Here is an 18,625-nt window from a genome sequence, read left to right as displayed (position 1 = left end):
TTACTCCACTCACTAGGTGCCGCTATATGGAGAGCAGTCCTGAAATGCGTTGCTCAAGCAAACACCCCGAGAGCCGAACCAGCGCCGCATGATATTGAGCCGGGCGCGTCACCACTGAGCTAACGGGGCGGACTATATACTTTGTAAGTTCATGGACACAGTTACGACCATTTAGATTTGTGGCCGCGACCGACGGGTCTCAAGGCTTGACTAAGGAAAAAACACAAACACGGCTGATATTTCTGCTTCGTTAGTAACTTAGTATATTATAAACAAATTGCACCAGTACATTAGATTGAGCAAGTTACGTGAACACACAAGGTAGACCAGCTACCCGTTCAGGCATCTACGGCAGCGCTTCATAGAATCAGATGTTAAGTTAAATTTCATTGGATGTTAATACACGATTTCCAGCAGCAGAAAAACAAAAACTCAATGGTGGGCAATAGATGAGTAGATCGGCGCGACTGCTTACATATTTGCAAATCACATGCCGGCACCTAAAAATGCGACGTAGAAAGGCAGCGCTTCTTGATCAAGCCGCGTCCCTCATCTTTGGGGGGAGAACGGGGGGTCCGGCCTGACGGTAAGCATTAGACGTGGGGTCAAAGGGCAGTTGGCGATAAATAAACTTTGAACTTTTAATCACAGGTGCCGAAGGTTCGTCAGAGTTATTTTGAGGGGAGTTGCACTTAGAAGACTCGACTGCAGACAGATATGACCTTCGTGGAGTGGGAGTGGGGGGTTTGGTTTCGAATTGCTGTCTCGAGCGCTCAGGCAAGGTGTTAATTCTTGGCTGACATTTTTCAAGTTCTGCATATATAACTTCATCACCGGATGGCAGCATTATCCCAGAACCACCAGGCGCAATAAAGCGTGCATCATCCATCGACTGAATTTGTTCGTGGTGACTCATGGCCGGGCACCCGCCACATTGCGACGTTGGAGTCCCACAGTTGCGTTGTTTCATCCAAACCCGTTCACTGACTCTCGACCCGTTTGACTCAGTTTCGGACTTGTAACCGGACGACTGACTCAGTCCGCAGGAGTGGAACGAATCAACGCTTGCCACGTCATCATAATCCAGTACAGCCTTCGACAGAAGATTGTATTTTGATCTGCAGGAGCGCGGTCTGTGAAGAAAAACCAGACAAATGGCATCACGTGAAAGGTCAAATAGCTCGGGGGGTTCTCAACCCAATGTTACTGAGCAAGTTAGATGAATTGTAATATTCGGATCGAGTAGAGATAAACGAAAGAAAAAGGTCGATGCTAATCAAAAGATATTTTAATTTATCGCACAACGGCGTTTCATGTGGCCAAGGCCAAGACAGTTAGGGTCAACTTACTTTGGTACTGGCGCGGATTTGAAACTTCTTGCTTCGTTCCCTTGCTCTGTTGCGCTATCATACGACGAGCCAGATGACAAAATTTCTCGCTTGTTTTTGCGCCTACCAATGCAAAGGTTGAGAACAACATCAATCTAACACCAGTTTTTAACACATTCCAACTGGATTCCGCCTGAACCGACTTGGTGCATCAGTGGTTTGAGTGCAAGCTTCAGAATCGGGAAACATGGGTTCGATACCCTGTCGGGTCATACCAAAGACCATGATAAAAATGGTACTAAATTTCCTTCCTGCTTGGCGTTGAGGAATGGGTTTAAGAGTAACATTGTATTCGGCTGCGGTCGCGTGTGCGACTGCGTTGAAACATTTGCCTTGTTCAGCGCTGAGGCCACCATAAAAAAACAAGGGCGCTGGTAATATTTTCTTTAAAGTTCAAATTAGAAAAACAGCATTTTTCAAGCACAAGATATTATTTATAATATAAAATATCGCTTATCAAAAAGTGACGAAATTATGGCAACTACAAAAATAGTTTCCTGAAGTCAGTTGGATGATATTACACGGTCCCATGGTGTGACTGCAAATTGCTGTCTTTCCCAATCATTCGAAATTTCAAACAGCTCACAGTGGAGAACTGCTGCTAGGTTAAAGGAAGTGCAGACCCGTTTAAAACTTAAAGGAAATTGCAGCAATTAATTTTAATTTAGTACAGTAAGCAATAAGCATGCAAGAACAAACGAAGTGTGACCGGACCCAGTGTTGAATTATGAGCAAACTTACAGTTTTTGTTTAGAAGGCAACTGAGGAATGGGAGCAGGAGACGCGTTTCGGGATTGGTAGCTTGTTTGGTTGTCCTGTTTATATGATAAACAAACAAGTTAAACACTTCGCTAAGTGGCGCCCGATACACAGATTTCAGTGACACTTAAAGATACGAATGAAGCAGACCAGCCTATAATAATAATAACACTGCTTGTTTTTATATAGCGTTGCATCCATCACAGAATGCGTTGCTCCTCGGCGCTTTACAAATCAGACAGTGTCAATGCAGCCGTATAGAAGCGCAACCCAGTACAGTATTTCCCGAATCCATTCCATTGCTGAGTGCCAAGCAAGAATAAGATTCAGTACCATTTTTGAAAAGTCTTTGGTATGACCCGACACCGACAGGGTATCGAGTCCATGTCTTGTCTACCGATTCAGAGGCGGACGCACTCACCACTAAGCTAGCTTCTACATTTCAAGCTTGTAAAGTAGATGTATGCGTTTGCGTGCCCAACAGATTTTTTCATCCAACGACTTTTCATTTCAATCCCTAAAAGCGTCATACGCTATTTTAAAAACCCCTGTAACTCACCCACGGGGACAGGGGGGCTCGTCGCTTCTTCTTCGGAAGATTCAAAGGCGATTTTTCGGGAACAATAAGTCTTTGGTTTCTTCTTCGGACCGCGTTGTCGTCGGAGTCAGTGAGGAAGGCATCATCTGATCCGGACGCTTCGGAGCATGAAGGAGGTTGGGTTTCGTTGCGTGGAATTCGACCTTTCCTTTTCGATGCTACGTCATTGTTGTTTGGAAGTGGATCGGAATTGTAATTCACCGACGAGTTTGTTGAGATGTCAGTGTTCCTCGTTACCTGAGGTGAATAAGAAAAACTTAGGAGACGCCAACGATAGAAAGAAGTGTAAAAGTCGCTGCAGACAACGGATCGACCCTGATGTTTCGAGGTGAAGACCAGGCTTCTTTGAAAAAAATTGGAGAGAGAATGAATCGCGAATGGATGGACCAAATTATCCAAAAAGTGGACACAATTTGTCATATTTAGTTATTCAAAATTTAGATTAAGTGTTTGATTGAATCTTTATCCTCGGACTGGGAAAGCTTCTTTGAGAGCTTAATCCTTGCAGTTTCGCATACGGTACTTGTAGAGGCTTTGAACCACTGACAATGTTGTACAATGCATTAGAGGCTTTGTTGTACAATGCATTGTTTTGACAATTACATTTTACTCTGATTATATGTTAATATATGGCGCTGTTAAAACAAAATAAATTGACTTGACACAGGCCCGGTCGCGAAATTTTTTTCCCACGAGATTTCTGTCTCATTGATTCTTGTCACTCTAAAAGTAAGATTTTCCGAAAGTGTTTTGAGAGGTTGGTTGATTCAAATTGCGAAATAACTACTTGCCAATGAAATTCTGCAATGATAATAAAATATAAGCTTTCCCTAACCCTACTTTGTTTGAAAAGCTCTTGTGCACCGCAAAAATTAATTTAAAGAAAAAAAAAAGTTTGACTTCGACGGGCGTCGAACAATCGTTCTCACGATCAATAGGCAGAGGATGAAACCACTGAACCAACCGTGCCAACAAGAAAATGATGCATTCACACGGTTATAATACAAACTTTTACCAAAATATGTAAATGAGACAGAAATCTCGTGGGGAAAAAAAATTCGCGGCCCGGTCACCGAGGTTGACAGAGTGAAGTTTCCGCTTGTTGAAGTGTCAATGTGACGCAGCCAAATGCTAATGAGTGGTGTCGACTCGGCGTCGTACAAGAGCTTTCACTCTTAGCTATGAAGCCTACAATAGATGCATGAACAACACGGGCCTTATGAGGCTGCAAATTATACTAGTAAAGTGAAGGTATGTTCAAAGGATTACCATTAGCATGGTGTAGCCAATTGTATTAAAGTAACTTGGCTAACCTAACCTTTGGATCACGTCAAGCTGTGACAGGGATCTGACGACTCTTAATTTTTCCTTTAACTGGCGCCTCTTACCTTCACTACTTTCCCATTGAGGCCTGTGAACAAACCGGCCCAGGCCGCCGTGGTCTGCTTTTCTAAATGGACGGATCGTACCGATGCTGCCACCATGCGATCACTGTCAGCATCTCTATCGTGCAGCAAATCGTTGCACCTCAATGATTCCTTCATCTGCTTCATGGGCGGGTCTATTCCTGAACAAGTTCATTGTTTAAGTGTGAAGACGTCAAGGATTACAACAAAGCAAATGCAACGTAATGTCCAAGTCTATGTGTTGCCACTGAGAAAAAGAATAACCGAAATACAAAGACTCAAATGACATTGGTTGAGAACTACTCAAAGCTGTATTCAGACAGCATCACTATTAGCAAATATTCGAAGCAACATGTGCAGCGTGAACTCGATTGTTATCGTCTGCAGCCAGTAATGCATCCCTTAGATGTCGCTCTCACCCAACTGGTCGTAAACCAACTTTGTCTCCAATCCTCGCTCGAACATGAGATCCGGTGAGGATTGCTTGGATGGGGGTGGTGGTATGAACATTGGGGACCGATTCGCCCCATTGAAGGGGGCATTGGACCACGCTCCATGGTCGCTCCGGTGCTGTCGCATGCCCCTAAGTCAAATAAAGGCAAACTTACTGTAAAATGACGGCTGCTATTGTAAGCTTACACACAACACACATTGACGAGTACAAACGAAATAAGATGTTGATGGGATAATTGAATATGGATAGCAAATATATCTTGAAAGAGCGGTATGTAGTTTTGGAGGCAGAATTTCTTGTCTACGTTTCGTCTTAAAACAAAAACGTTTCACTGTCAACTCGAAATAAAAGCGAAATGTACGAATATCTCTGAGCGCAGACAGTACGGTAACGTTAAACTTGTGGTTTCGCGCCGGGTTCTTTGAAGAATCACAAACTATTCAGGTTCACGAGCGATGAAAACGAAACCTGGGAAACGATGACCATTTTAATCACTCTTCTTATGGAGAAGTCGTTTCAAACCGTCTTTTTCGCAGTATAATTTGGTCTCGACAAAAACACGTCGGATATCAGTTGAGCTCACCTGATCCATTTGATCATGTCCTCTTTGTGCCCAGCAGCGAATATGTGTCGGTCTGTTGTGTCTCTAACCTGAAAGCTGTGGGAGCGTTTCTGACGAATTTGTTCGATTTCGTTTATCTTCACATCCTGAAAATATAAAAAAATTAACACGTGATACAGAAACGTCATGTACGTTACGTCAGATGGAAATATCAATGCTAAATCTCAGCTGGGACGTCCAAAAAAAAACCTGGAAAAACAGGTGAAGAATGAGGCAGCCGAAGTTGGACTGAAAAAGATGCGATGGACAGAATGAGATGGAGAATAGGAGTGAAGACTGTCACTGCAAGGGAAGAATCGGCCACATTCACAAGAGGGGACAAAACGAGTTTCGATAATGACGATGATTAATCGCTAAATAAAAAAACACTTATACAATGCTTCACCGATTGCTATCAAGAATATTTCCAGAATAAATTTATCTTGCGTAGCTGCTGTAAACATAGCCAGTGTCCTAGATAGTAGACTATGACAGTTATGGGTGTGACCAGTAGCTACCTTAGGAAGCAGATCAATAATGAACTGAGGAGGTTGATTCGATGACTCTGGATTCTTCCATCCCTTGAGCAGTCCTGCCTTGACCTCGCACCACACATAGCTCCAGTTGGGAACGGCACCGACCATATGCTGAAGAGGGATCGTATTAGCTGCAGGAACTTGCTACCGAGACATAATCCAGTTGATAATAACGCAATAAACGCAAGTGTGACGTAATGAAGAAGTTTTTTTTTTTACAAATTGTAGCACACTATTACATATCACCTGTTATTTTAACCAACTCATTCGTTAATTAGAACACGGCTGAACAGAAGAGCCGATGATAAAAGGTTTAATTTCAACATCAATCTTGCCCGACCAATTACCGCCTCTCAGTATAAAAATTCGGAATGTTATAAATTTAGAGTCAGTTTCAAATGTCACTCAAAAAAACAGCGACCCAGACGTCTGCAGACATTGAATCAATGTAAAAAAGCGGTTGCTTTGTCGTCTAGGGACTTACCAAGGTGTGAAGGAAGCCCGACAGAGATATATCGGTGATGCACTTTGGTTGGGCTGCCACTCTGCACGTGATGCTCTCGTATAGAAGTAAAGATAAGTGATGCTGATTGGTCAGATCAAGGTCATGTGATCTCACCTCATCAGACACATCACCCAAAGTCAAAACTAAAGAACCAATCTTTTCATATTGAGGGCCACTGCAAAGTGATAAGAAAGAATTACTTTCCGGAATATTACAGTGGTAAATAATTGACTAAATTCATACTTACAATGTTTCATAAAAAAAAACTAAGCTTATGAGCAAACTGGTTGAAATGCCTGGTTAATTTAATCAAAAAAATAAAGCAAACGTTTCAAAAACTAAACTGTCTTCATCATCAGTGCTATAAAATGTTGATACTCTAAATTATATTCCGGCCATGAAATAGTCGCATCTAAAACGTATATGCTTACACATTAATAACATTAATGACTGATACACAACTAGTGGGGACAAAACCGAATTTGGATGATGATGAAATGAATTAATATGCATTTATAAACGTATACTGTATACGCACCTATAGAACACTGAAGATGAAGACAGTTTAGTTTTCGAAAATTTCCTGAACATGAGTTTAGTATCTACATTTTGAGCTCTTTGTTTTTTGATTACACTAAGCTTGTCACGCATGAAGCTCATGAAAGCACAATTGTGTTCATTTAATTTGTTCAACAGTCATTTGAAATCGAGATAGACTCCATGTTATTCATCTAAATTCCCGTAGACTCAAACGTCTATTGAAAGCGTGCATTGCAACTTACTTGATTATCTTGCTTGGTGCATTTTCTTTCTAAAAAATAAACAAACAAAAGCGTCAATGAGATACGTTGCTTAAGTATACACACCGAGAGTCCAACTCGTGTCGCAAACTCTTGCCGTCAATTGTTTCAAAGTCGGGTGCTTAACCACCTGGGCTGTCAGAGCGGACGTCGTCCCTTATTTTGTCCATCTACCAAGTTCCTAATTACGACCAACATTTTTCACATGGTTTTGTAGCTTTATATTAATGTTTGTGGAAACATTTTTAAAACAAAATTTTGTAATTTCAGAATTCCTGTTCCGGTGGCGAACTTTTTTCCCCACGAGATTTCTGTCTCATTTGCATATTTTGGTAAAAGTTTGTATTAAAACCGTGTGAATGCAACATTTTCTCGTTGGCACGGTTGGTTCCGTGGTTTCATCCTCTGCCTATTGATCGTGAGAACGATTGTTCGACGCCCGTCGAAGTCAAACTTTTTTTTCTTCTTTAAATTAATTTTTGCGGTGCACAAGAGCTTTTCAAAAAAAGTAGGGTTAGGGAAAGCTTATATTTTATTATCATTGCAGAATTTGATTGGCAAATAGTTATTTCGCAATCTGAATCAACCAATCTCTCAAAACACTTTCGGAAAATCTTGCTTTTAAAATGACTAGAATCAATGAGACAGAAAGCTCGTGGGGAAAAAAAATTCGCGTCCCGGTGTAGCAGTCCAGGAGTTACTGCAGGCCAAAAGTTCAAATTGACACTGTTCATTCCTTATCACTTTCCTCACAACAAGCGGTGTTAGGTCCTCACCATGTGCTCCTTCACTCGCTTTCCCTCCAACTTCCCGATCGAGCGGTTGAGACGCGACAACAATTTCTCAGGAGTGGCTGCGGAAACACTGCCATTGGACATCGGGAAGGCGAAAACTTCAACAAGCAACTTGAAATCATAGCAAACGTTTTCACTGCAAGTAAAAATATAAAAAAAAAACTTTCGCGAATTAAATGACGTGAGGAAGAAGCATTTAAATCTCAAGGGGTGATACTCAATCAACAAAATACATTGGACGACCATTGAGGAAAATGGCCAGTGACGTCTTTAAAAAATAAAGAACATTTTTGATGGATCAGTTGCTGTATAGCTACTTGAACTATTCTCCCTTTAAAGGTGACAGGCTGACATATGGTTGTTCTAAAAACAGTGGAGAGGAAGTTTTCATCCCAATAATCGACCACAGTCCATATACAGGTAACCGGGAATTGGCCGGCATGCAGCAGTTACGATTGTTTTGCAAGCAACGATCAAGACGCGGCAAGTATAATTAGCACAACGCATAGTTCAAGTTGATTGCGCCAAATTCTACAACTTTTACATTGAATACTCGGCTTCAAACGTGAAATCAATGTTCTGATTGTAACATTTCGTGGCAGCAACAGACTGACAAAACAAGTCACCGATTCGACATTAGTTTTGGTTGAAACTGCCAAAGTTGCCAAATATACTTCCTTGAAAGAATTGTAGAAACCGCAAGCGAACGGACGCTTGGTCTGCCATGGATTAATTTCCTTCAAAAGTTCAGCATTTCGACACAATTTTACAACTAATTGGCCACCGATTGCTTTGTTTACAAGTTATCAATTGACGTGCCCTTTGGTGCTTTTAGACTCCAGAACAATCTATAAATTTAGTAGCCACTCGTGAGGCCCCACGTCAGAAATGCTTCTGGAAGCCTCTTTTGATCACGTAGGTCACGTGCACAAAGTCATTGAACAAACGCTCAATACCGAGTTTGCTCAGTATCGGAACAGACTCAGTGACGTGGCTCGTTAACAAGGATGGGATTGGCGTCAAGTTCATTTAAGCTCTGTTAAGGCGTGGTCAAGGAATCCAAAATATGCTTCATCTTGACTTGATTAGGGATAAACCTAATGATTTCAATATTAAGCATATTTTCCCCAAATGCTTTGATGTAGCAGTCACTTTACTTCACCCTTTCACGTCCAATTGTATGTCTACTGAGGTTAAAAAGAGCTTTTCAAACAACAACAAAACTCACAAGATTACAGGCCCGCTGAAGGAAACATCTGTGGTGGTTTTATCTACGCACACAAGTTCTGTGTCTTGTACTTCTGATCCGGTTGCTAACAGGCAGAACACGGCGTGTCTGTTGTGATCTGTGGACATAGTGCAAGTTCAGAGATGTCTTCTCTCGTCGACATGTATGCAAGGAAAACTGAGCCAAATGGACTTTTCGTTATTTTTGACACATGAAACGATATCTCATCGAAAAAAAAACACTTCAAACAAAACTTGTTTTTGTTGCAATGGTCTTTACATGGCTGTCTTGGTCATAAAAAAAAAAAACAAACAAAAAAACGAACAGACATATCAAATATCATATTACACTTATTGAATAAGCTGATTGCACTATTTGAATGAGTTGAAGATGCTATTATTATAGAAAAATCGATTCTTTAAGTAAATTATGAGAAGAGATAAGATTGTTGTACAAACGCAAGCATTCAATGAATGCAAATTAGCAGCACTTGGTGTTATTATTACTATTATTTATATAGTTTGCTAATTGTGATTCAAATAAGTAACTTCTAGTTCGGAGAAAGCGATTTCTTCACAATTATTCGCTTACTGCTTTTGCAACCAACCTTTAGATTTGGTGTTGGCGAGTGCATCCTTCCACATGAGAGGAATCCTTATGTCTGGAATAGAAAAGATACAAGCTAAAAACCGTGTTATCAACGAAGTGTGCGGCACAAGTTCAACACAAAGTTGGTTGGTGTTTATGTTGGTGCAACATACAATTTTTACGACACTGCGGAGGCCAATGCAAAAAGTAAACCACAAAAGTATCCTACAGAGAGCAAATTACCTGAAATCGCAACCCTTCCTTTAGATACTTTTGACCCTTCGGCCCACCTGTCGAGACAAGGAAAATAAATTAAAATTTAGTAAGCCTAACCATGTTGGACGAATAGCTAGCTTGAAATATTGCTGATTAATCCATCAAAGAAAATAAAAATTTCTGAAATTAAAAAAAGAGAAACTTAGTAACAGCATTTTGAAAGCAGCAGGTGCAATTCGTATAAACACCAACAGACGTGGGGAACTGGGGAAAGCCTGGCACTCTTCGGTATAACACAAGGAGAAGCAGAGATTAACAATTTATTAACATATTCAACCAGTCTGTATGAATGAGCTACAACTACTACAGTAAACACCAATGACTTTAAAAACTGACGTCGACTGACAGAAAGGCTTGGAAGACCTGGATCGCTATGTCTGTATCAGATAAGGCGCATAAAACCATCATCATACCCAATCAGAAACAGTCGCATCAACTTCAAAAGGGTTGGCTCACAACATAGCGCAGCAAACGCAGCTTAAAAAATGCAGGATCCGCAAACATGGCATGCATAATGTCACGCTTACCCTGGGTCGTCCATCATGGCTTCCATGACCTCAGCAGCTTTCATCTTCTGTAGCTCAGCCATGTAAGCGAAGGTACGTGCGTTTGACGTGTGGAGGGTTTTTGCAGCTACCAACAACTGAGTCTCATGCGTGCAGGCAGCCATGAGCCGTGTAGCGCCATCCCGGATCTTTATCTCCTTTTCCAAGCGATCCTGGAGTCCAACATGCTGAATATACGAGAACAATTGAAAAGGACTTCAGAAGTTCGTATTCTAGAAGTAACGATTTAAAGAAGGCTTGTTTAAAAGTTAGACAGACTGCAAAGTCAGTGCCAAGGTCGTCATGGTTCAATAGAAGACCAAGGTAATACTGTATATGCTACGCGACTACGTGAGATTAGATTAGGTCCACAGGGTCAAACATTCGCGTGTCGTTGTCAGTTGTTGGATCAAATCTTGTGATGTAATAATAGCCAACATTTCATCAATTCGGGCGACTGAAGCGAAGCCAGGAAGTGAAACGTTTTGTGCGGAGTGAAAATTTATTTCCATACTTTGCATGAAATTGTTTACTTCAAAAACGCTTTTCAGTGCTGACGTTTAACTGTGAAGAACAAAACGCGTCACAAACAACCGCTATTATGCGAAAACAACAGGTGGGAAAACTATTGTGTAGCACACTGAGTCGGCTTAAAAATATGAAGACAATTTTCAAAATGCCTTTCTTCAACTTGTCGTCTATTTTATGTTTACCGGAGTACACTTAAAAAGTAATATGAGCCTGAAATTAAAAAAACTAAGCCTGTTTTCAGCATCTCTCATTCACAATGCTTGTGATTCTTTACGAAGAATACAACGAAAACCGGGCAAACGCTTATAAAGCAACCCAAGCTGGGAGACTTACTCATCCACATGGCAAACAGACATTTAACAATTGTTACACTGCAGACGTCCGGGTTAGAATGCTTGACAATAGTCTCAATTACAGATTTTGTCGATTTCCAAATGTTTTGGATTATGATTCACCCTAAAGATCACCTGGGACCTGGTTAGACAATCCACCAAATAGCACTCGATACAAGCGGAAAAAAAACAAGAGAAAGGTAGACTCGGTCTTCGCAGCATAATTGGCAGCAGTTTCAGTTATTTTTTTCATTCATTGTTTTTTCAACTGATTTTCTGACCCGACTAAGACTAAGTGCACTGCAACTCGCATCAATCACACAACAAGGATGACACAAACAAGTTTTGATCAAACAGTTTACTTTTGCTTAAAATATCTACATCGCATATCTCACTGGAGAAGTTGAACATTTTCTGACATAGTAAGTACGGTAACCTTCAGTCCAACGCTGACATGAGCAAAGCGATTGACGCACAATTGACAAGTGGTGAAGTAACAATGCCATGCGAAAGGCGTTGTGGTTCGCCACAGTTCATAAGTTATTTAACATGATAAATTCAATTCGTGTTCAGCGAGAGCGAAGAATACATTCAACATATGCCTGTCAAAGTAGCGTCTGATCACCGCACTTTAAAAATAATTTCATTGTAAACAGCCATATCAATATATCTCAATATAAAATCGTATACAATGACACTAATTAAAACAGAGACAGCTGTGAATGAAAACACATTGGAAGATTAAAACTTATAAGTTATACACGGCTAGAGTAAATTGTGTTTTTGACTTGCAACCGTGTTATGGTGCGCTTCACAATCCTCGTGCGAGGCAAAACTTCATTGATTTGGTTTCAAATCAAATGTGAAGAATACGGTGCGATACTGATGAGCCCAGCCTCATGGGCGAAACAAGTGTCTATCGCTGTCAATTCTCACTACAAATCGGCTGCCGAGAAACATTTCAAATCAAATGTTAACAAAACAACAAACGCAATCACTTGTTTTACTGTGGTACCTTTCTAAGACTCGCCCCAATCTGGCGGATGTAGAAAAGATTGAGGTCGCTTAGAACTTCAGCCACTGATGAGTCGAGTAAGGACACCATAGACGAAGACGCACCGGTTTCAATCATAATACAACACAGGCTAGAACACTTGCAACATCAACATTTAACTACAGTACTCACTGATAGAACGATCGAAGTGCTAAAAAATAAAAGTAAAGCACGCTACTTTACCAGTGTTGGTTTAACGTTCAAGAATCATGCACGCCTTCTGATCTGCAGTTATTGAAATTAAAAGGCAGACTAACTGACCCGCAGTTAACTGGTGATGACAGAGTTATAAGTTATAGAAATAGATTAATGCGCGACAGAACGGAATGATAAAGTCTTGAAAGCAACCTGTTGACAAGGTTAGTTCATTTTGAAGGTTGAATAAAGTCATCTTCTGACTCTGAAAACAATTATGAATAAATTGTTGATTTAATACAAATGTGCAGTGAGAACAGGAAGTTAGAAAATAAGTTCTTGTACGACACATGTTGGCAATGGCATCCTTAAACTTTTAAAGTTGAACTGTTTCCGTAATGCCAAGCAATGGCATTTGCTAGCTATCCTTGCACCACCACCCTTGAAACTTCCTTACTTTTCCATAAGAAAATCACTTTGATCGTTGCTGTTGGCGCTGCGCTTCACTACTCGTGGCAAAAACGTCTAGTAACGCTAAAGTTATTTAATGCAAAATGGGAAAATTTTGTTTGCTGGAAAAATGTTTCTTATAACGCTGACTGGTTTAATCTAAAGCTTTAGTTATTATCCAGAGCTGTTGCAGGCAAGATCGTGTAAACCTGGTAATTTTTTGCAAATGAAAAGATTTTATCGTCAAACAAAAACCATTGCTCAAGATCACATCCAAATGCACAACGCAAGTTTTTGATAATTCATGTAATAATATCACTCAGCATCTTCCGCTCAGGTACTGAAATACAAAATCACCAGTTTGTCTTGCCGGATCCCACAAAGTTGGAAAATTAATATTTATCCGCTGAAAAACTTTCTGAATAAACTTCATTATTACCACAGCTTGACATCAACTGCAACGGGCAAACAGCCGCGTTCTATATATATTCCCAGACACAACCATGTCGGCCACATTATCACCGCAACCTTTTTCTCGACACACACAACTTTATGCGGCGCTGCAAAGCAACAACAAACTAGATTGGCTTCCACCAACTTGATTTAAAATTTAAGATTAAAGAAGACACAGAGTGTGAGTCATGTTAAAGAAAACAGTGGGCAAAAATCGGGTGATAGACAAACTTAAAATCCAACTCAGTGGAAACTGTCAACATTTGTCCAGCTTTGAAATGTATAAATATAAGGAAGTTCGCAATCCAACCAGACCTTTCTTTTTAGACTAAAAAAATCATTTGATTGAGGTTAAAATCGACTAATTTGCTGGCTTAACATAACATTTTTCTAGATAAAAATTTATTGTCATCACAACTACCAAAAAATCTCAAAAGTCTAAAATGTGCAGTTTCTGTGTATGCAGTGAGAGACTTAGAAAGAATTCACGTCTAAACTCAATGCGAAACTCTAAGTGAAAAAAAAATTGAGTAGGCTGGTTGACTTGATAAACAAAAAGTATCGATTTAAATTCAAACGATCTTGAAACCACACATTTCAACGTAAAATTTGTTCAAAACATCATTTACGGATTTACGCCAAAATGCAGTCAGCTCACAAAAATTTAAACAAATCCGTGTACAACTTCTGTAAGATTTCTAGAGAAAATTTCTCGATTAAATCCTGTCACTTGGTTCAACCATAACTGCGTCAAACGAAAACGGTTTAATTTTCGATTGGTCTTGAGTTTTTCATCTCACTTCACTTGCGTCATCATTTTTGTACCGTGAGTGATCAAATAAAAATTTCAAACTTTTTCGATATTGACAAAGAACGGTATGGTAGCTGACTTGTACGAAAACATCACGTCATACATTAAAAATTCATAACGATATGTTATTTTGTGCAGGTAAGTCAATCTTGCAAAATACAAAATTGCAACAAAAAAAACAATTCTCAAAAAAGTGGCAAAAACATATGTTGACAACCCGAAAAACATAAATTTCACAAAACAAAACCCAGATCCATGAGACCAACCAACGTTTCTGGAAGTGAAGAACAAAGTGGTTGGTTAAGATACAATATGAAGAACAGCAAGGGAGCTTCATTTCAAGGAAATAGTAATGCTGGATTACGTGCGAAGCCTGGTCAGTCGGCATGATGTGTAACTTAAACATATTTCGTCAACCAGCAAGTCAATTGCTCATTCGGAATGCATCACTGCCGGCATATTAGACTTTTGCCAAATGCCAACCCAAAGTTTTCAAATATATCCAACCTATACGTCCATCAAATCGAACAAATGAAGATTGTAAGCGAGATTGGCACTTTGGCAGCACGTATGCGCAACTCGACTCGTTCAGCTTGCCAGTTGAACGAAATAATCAAACTTAACGATTTCAACACGTTGTCAAATCAATATGAGTTTTGAATATGCATTGAAGGCACATATGTTTTTTTGTGCCTCAAGCGAACCTGTCATCTAAATGCTGTATATCCAATGCATCTTATTTAATGAATGTGTGTCAATAACAAACTGACTATTGTGGACAACATATTAAAAAACCACCGGAGAAATATTCATTTGGCAAACACCATGAGAAATAATTTCGGCTGCAAGCAAACGGAAACACTTGCAATCGATCAGTGGAACATTGGCATTGAGAATACGACCCGCTTTATTTCTAGGTTTGTACATCGAACCTTATTGTTGGAAACTTGTGGCCACACATGAGGAACCAGCGATAGAACAACTGAATATGAAATAATGCAACTGAATGCCTTCCATTCATGAAATCACGAAGAGGGGCTAAAACGTGGAAACGTGTCCCCGTGTAAACCCATTCAATTGTTCTACCATGTCATCGTTGTTTTCTGCTAAGAATATAAGTTCTCATGGAAACGTGGGCATTAACGGGAACTATCACTGCACCGAGCAGTTGAGTTTAAGCAGCCCACACTTACAAAAAAAGTTCAGAAACGTCTTGAAAATATTTCACTCACACAAAGGCAATCGATCAAACATAAAAGTAAAAAAACAATTCTCGACTCATCATAAAATATCTGTACACTGTACACGGCTTAACACTAACAAGAATTGTTCAAAATGAAGCTTCTTGAACCTTCAAGGCAACATAAATTCAACTTATTAAGGGCATAATTTATACACAGAGAAAGATGTTTGTGTTTCGACTTGTGATGAAACGAAATTGTTTGAATTCTGAAACAAAAGGAAAATTTTTTTTGGCATCAAGAAATCTAATTTCGAACGAATCGAAGATCAATGGATTTAGGGAAGAAACGAAGTTCAGTTGCATCGCGAACATGTTTTGCTCAGCAGTCAGCACAGGCTTCAAAATAGGAGTGCGTGGAAAGCCGCTATCACGCCGGATCAAAATTTGCTGACGCCTAACCCTCGCCATACGGGGAACAAAAAACGGAAAACCGTGAACAAAACTGAGTTTGTGCAAGCTGAGATTGCAAACGCAATGGTGGTAGTCGATCTGCCTGACCAAGCACTCAAGCAGCAATACGACAGACCAAACAACGCAATTCCAATCGGTGGCCAAGTAAATAAAAAACGAACAATTTAAACCTAACTCATCTGACAAAATTGTAGAAACGTTAACTACAAAAACGTCATTCATTGCAAATGTCTGCAATTTTTAGACAAAAAACAACTGAACTGAATGGTTATAAACATCTATGAAGCACAGCAGCGACTTCTAACGGAAATCTTTCTTGAGGGTTGGTTGTGCTTGATGACAAAGTAAACGTTAAACAACAACGATTGATGCACACAATGATATTTTCAACCTTACTTTTTGATGTTAAATTTAAAAAAATTGATTTTAAACTCGCAATTTGAGTCATGCTAAGTTGGTGAAAAGAAGTACAAACTTAATGAAACAAATCTGTTCTAAGAAGTGCGATTAAAAATCGTATTATACATTGTAACATTGACTGGAAGCTGATATAGTTCCCGATTTCATCAGAAATTACAAACCAAATGTAGGTACTTTATACAAACCTTGAAAAACGATAATTAATTAGGAAAACCGAACTGAAAGTGTGATCCCTGAAACTCAACTCACTCCATAGTTTGTAGTTTTATGTTCATAAAATTAATCCAAAATGACTGAAAATATTAACAAAGTCTATATTTATGAAGTACAGTAGGGTACCGTACTGATACTGTACTGCTTAGATAACAAGTACTGTATATAATATATACTAATAACTGCCATTAAAGGGGTACTGAAGGAAAAACCTGACTTGGCGATTTTCCACGTTCTTTGTGTTTAACTTGCTACCATAAAACGATTTTCAATAAAATTTTGCCCCATTGCGGTCTGATCAGCATTCCGCGCGTACTTTTGTCAGAGCTTTCAAAACCAGAATGGGCCTGAGCAGCGAAGCATGCGACTGTACAGTCTACGTAATAAAAGACGAGCAATCAGCTAATCACGCAACAGTTGTTACTGCCGGCGATTTAACTGTAGGCTATGTATGTATGTACATCAAAACATCAGATTTCAACGTCAAAACATCAGACAGTTTGCTCAAAACCTCAGATCTGATGTAAAAACATCAGATGTTGTAACGTGGCTTTTGTTATTGCTGTCTTTTGTGACGTATTCTCGAGCTGTGTTTGCACTTTTTGGTCATTTTTGAAAAAAAAAATGAAAATAAATGAAACATTGGACTTTGGGCCTTGCCAGCGCCATTGAAAACAAATTTTTTTCGGTAATTTTTTTTGAAATGTATTCTTGAAAGTTCAGTTTATGCATTTTAATGCTTAATTCCCGTTTGAAAATTTCATTTATATGCCTTTAAGTATGAGCAGGTAAGCCATCAGTCAAATATGAAAGCTTGCATGAAGTTATGGGCTGTAATAAAGGGAGGCCATCGTTCAACCAATTGCTATTATCAATTAAGAACTTTACACTATGTGTGGAACATTCATTTGCTTAAAACTTGCTCTTTTGACCTCAGTAACTGTGCCCTTTGCGACAAAGATTCAATCCCTCTGTTTTTATATTATGCAAAACTGTCAAGATTAGCCTCAGCTTCTCAAGAGGACTAATCAGTCTGAAGATAAAACATTGTCATCTATTGTACTCAAACCATACGTGGTTCAAATCAATATACTCACAATTTGATCAAGATTTTTCCTTTTATAACTCGTCATATTGAAACTTCTTATTGTAGAGAGGTTACGTGGTGAAGATTCTGCTATTGTCTTCTTTTGGGTAGACTTTTGAATCACAAAATCAAGTGATTGATGGTTTAACAATTTACAGAAACCAAGAAGTCAACATGGTTCTACTGTATGTATAAAAGCATAGGCGCCAACTTTTCAAAAAACCTTGGGGGGCGAGAAAGGTGATGACGTCATAACCGTAACGCTATTTTACTCAATTAAAATAGTCTTTGATTAAGCTTAGTGTCTTGTTTATATTGACAAATAGGTCGCAAACCGAATTTATTAGAACCGCTGCTTGAAAGGATTAGTTTTACGCATGCAGTACGCCTAGTCGTAAAAATTTTGATATTGTTAGCGGTTAGCTCGTAATTGGAACAGTTGGAAAACAAGACGATTCGTTTCCGTTTCGTGCGAGTGAATAACAACGATCAAGACAGTGAAGTTATCGAAATAAAACGCAAAAAATCATGATCTCAAGCAGAGTGAAAACCCGCTATCAGTTTTATTAACCTCGTTTCGCTAATCACTTACTTTCAAAGCGTTGACAACGGCGAAGTGTTTTCTCCTCTGTTTTTATCGAAAGTCTTTGTAGTTTTTTATTGAATACAACAGGCTATATACTCGAGTAAAGGTCGAGATGTTCGCAAGTGATTTTCACTTCAAAAAGGCAAGTTCAACTAACACGGGACATGCTGTTGTCTCCAGCTCGGCAGTTTTCAAAATGAACGCACTAAAAATAATTGTCGACATAGATTACGGAGTGTGAAATCGCGTCGGCCTAAGTAAAAGTTTTGAATACGTTTATTTGCAGTGATTCAAACTTAATTTTCAAATTCAATAATTCCTTGTCAATTCTAAACTTTATGCACTTGTTGAGCAATATGCAAAGCTCACTAGACAAAACAGCAAAAAGAGCTGTTTTAAGAGATCATTTTTTTATTTTTGC

The 18,625-nt window shown here is 39.3% G+C and overlaps 1 protein-coding gene across 3 annotated transcripts; it reads right to left on the bottom strand.

Moving 5' to 3' along the window:
• Positions 1-245: 245 nt before the first annotated feature.
• On the bottom strand, positions 246-17,872 carry LOC145778189 (rhotekin-2-like). Of its 3 annotated transcripts, none has more exons than XM_082589632.1 (16): positions 17,629-17,872; positions 10,461-10,666; positions 9,901-9,947; positions 9,677-9,730; positions 9,070-9,187; positions 7,824-7,977; positions 7,030-7,058; positions 6,227-6,422; positions 5,725-5,886; positions 5,189-5,313; positions 4,571-4,734; positions 4,134-4,312; positions 2,707-2,982; positions 2,130-2,203; positions 1,350-1,451; positions 246-1,133 (listed from the first exon to the last, which is right to left on the bottom strand). In XM_082589632.1, exons 1-16 carry the CDS (start codon positions 17,662-17,664, stop codon positions 536-538), a joined length of 2,520 nt encoding a protein of 839 aa, XP_082445758.1. In that variant the 5' UTR covers positions 17,665-17,872; the 3' UTR covers positions 246-535. The 3 variants fall into 3 exon arrangements, with proteins under 3 accessions (XP_082445758.1, XP_082445756.1, XP_082445757.1); XM_082589630.1 differs by lacking the exon at positions 17,629-17,872 and adding an exon at positions 12,357-12,532; XM_082589631.1 differs by lacking the exon at positions 17,629-17,872 and adding an exon at positions 12,357-12,531 and having other exon boundaries at positions 5,725-5,853.
• Between the last annotated feature and the right edge of the window lie 753 nt (positions 17,873-18,625).

The sequence above is a fragment of the Aplidium turbinatum genome, chromosome 10 (genome assembly GCF_918807975.1).
Source record: "Aplidium turbinatum chromosome 10, kaAplTurb1.1, whole genome shotgun sequence".
In the NCBI taxonomy this organism is placed as follows: domain Eukaryota; kingdom Metazoa; phylum Chordata; class Ascidiacea; order Aplousobranchia; family Polyclinidae; genus Aplidium; species Aplidium turbinatum.
This window is presented reverse-complemented; position numbering and strand designations above follow the sequence as displayed.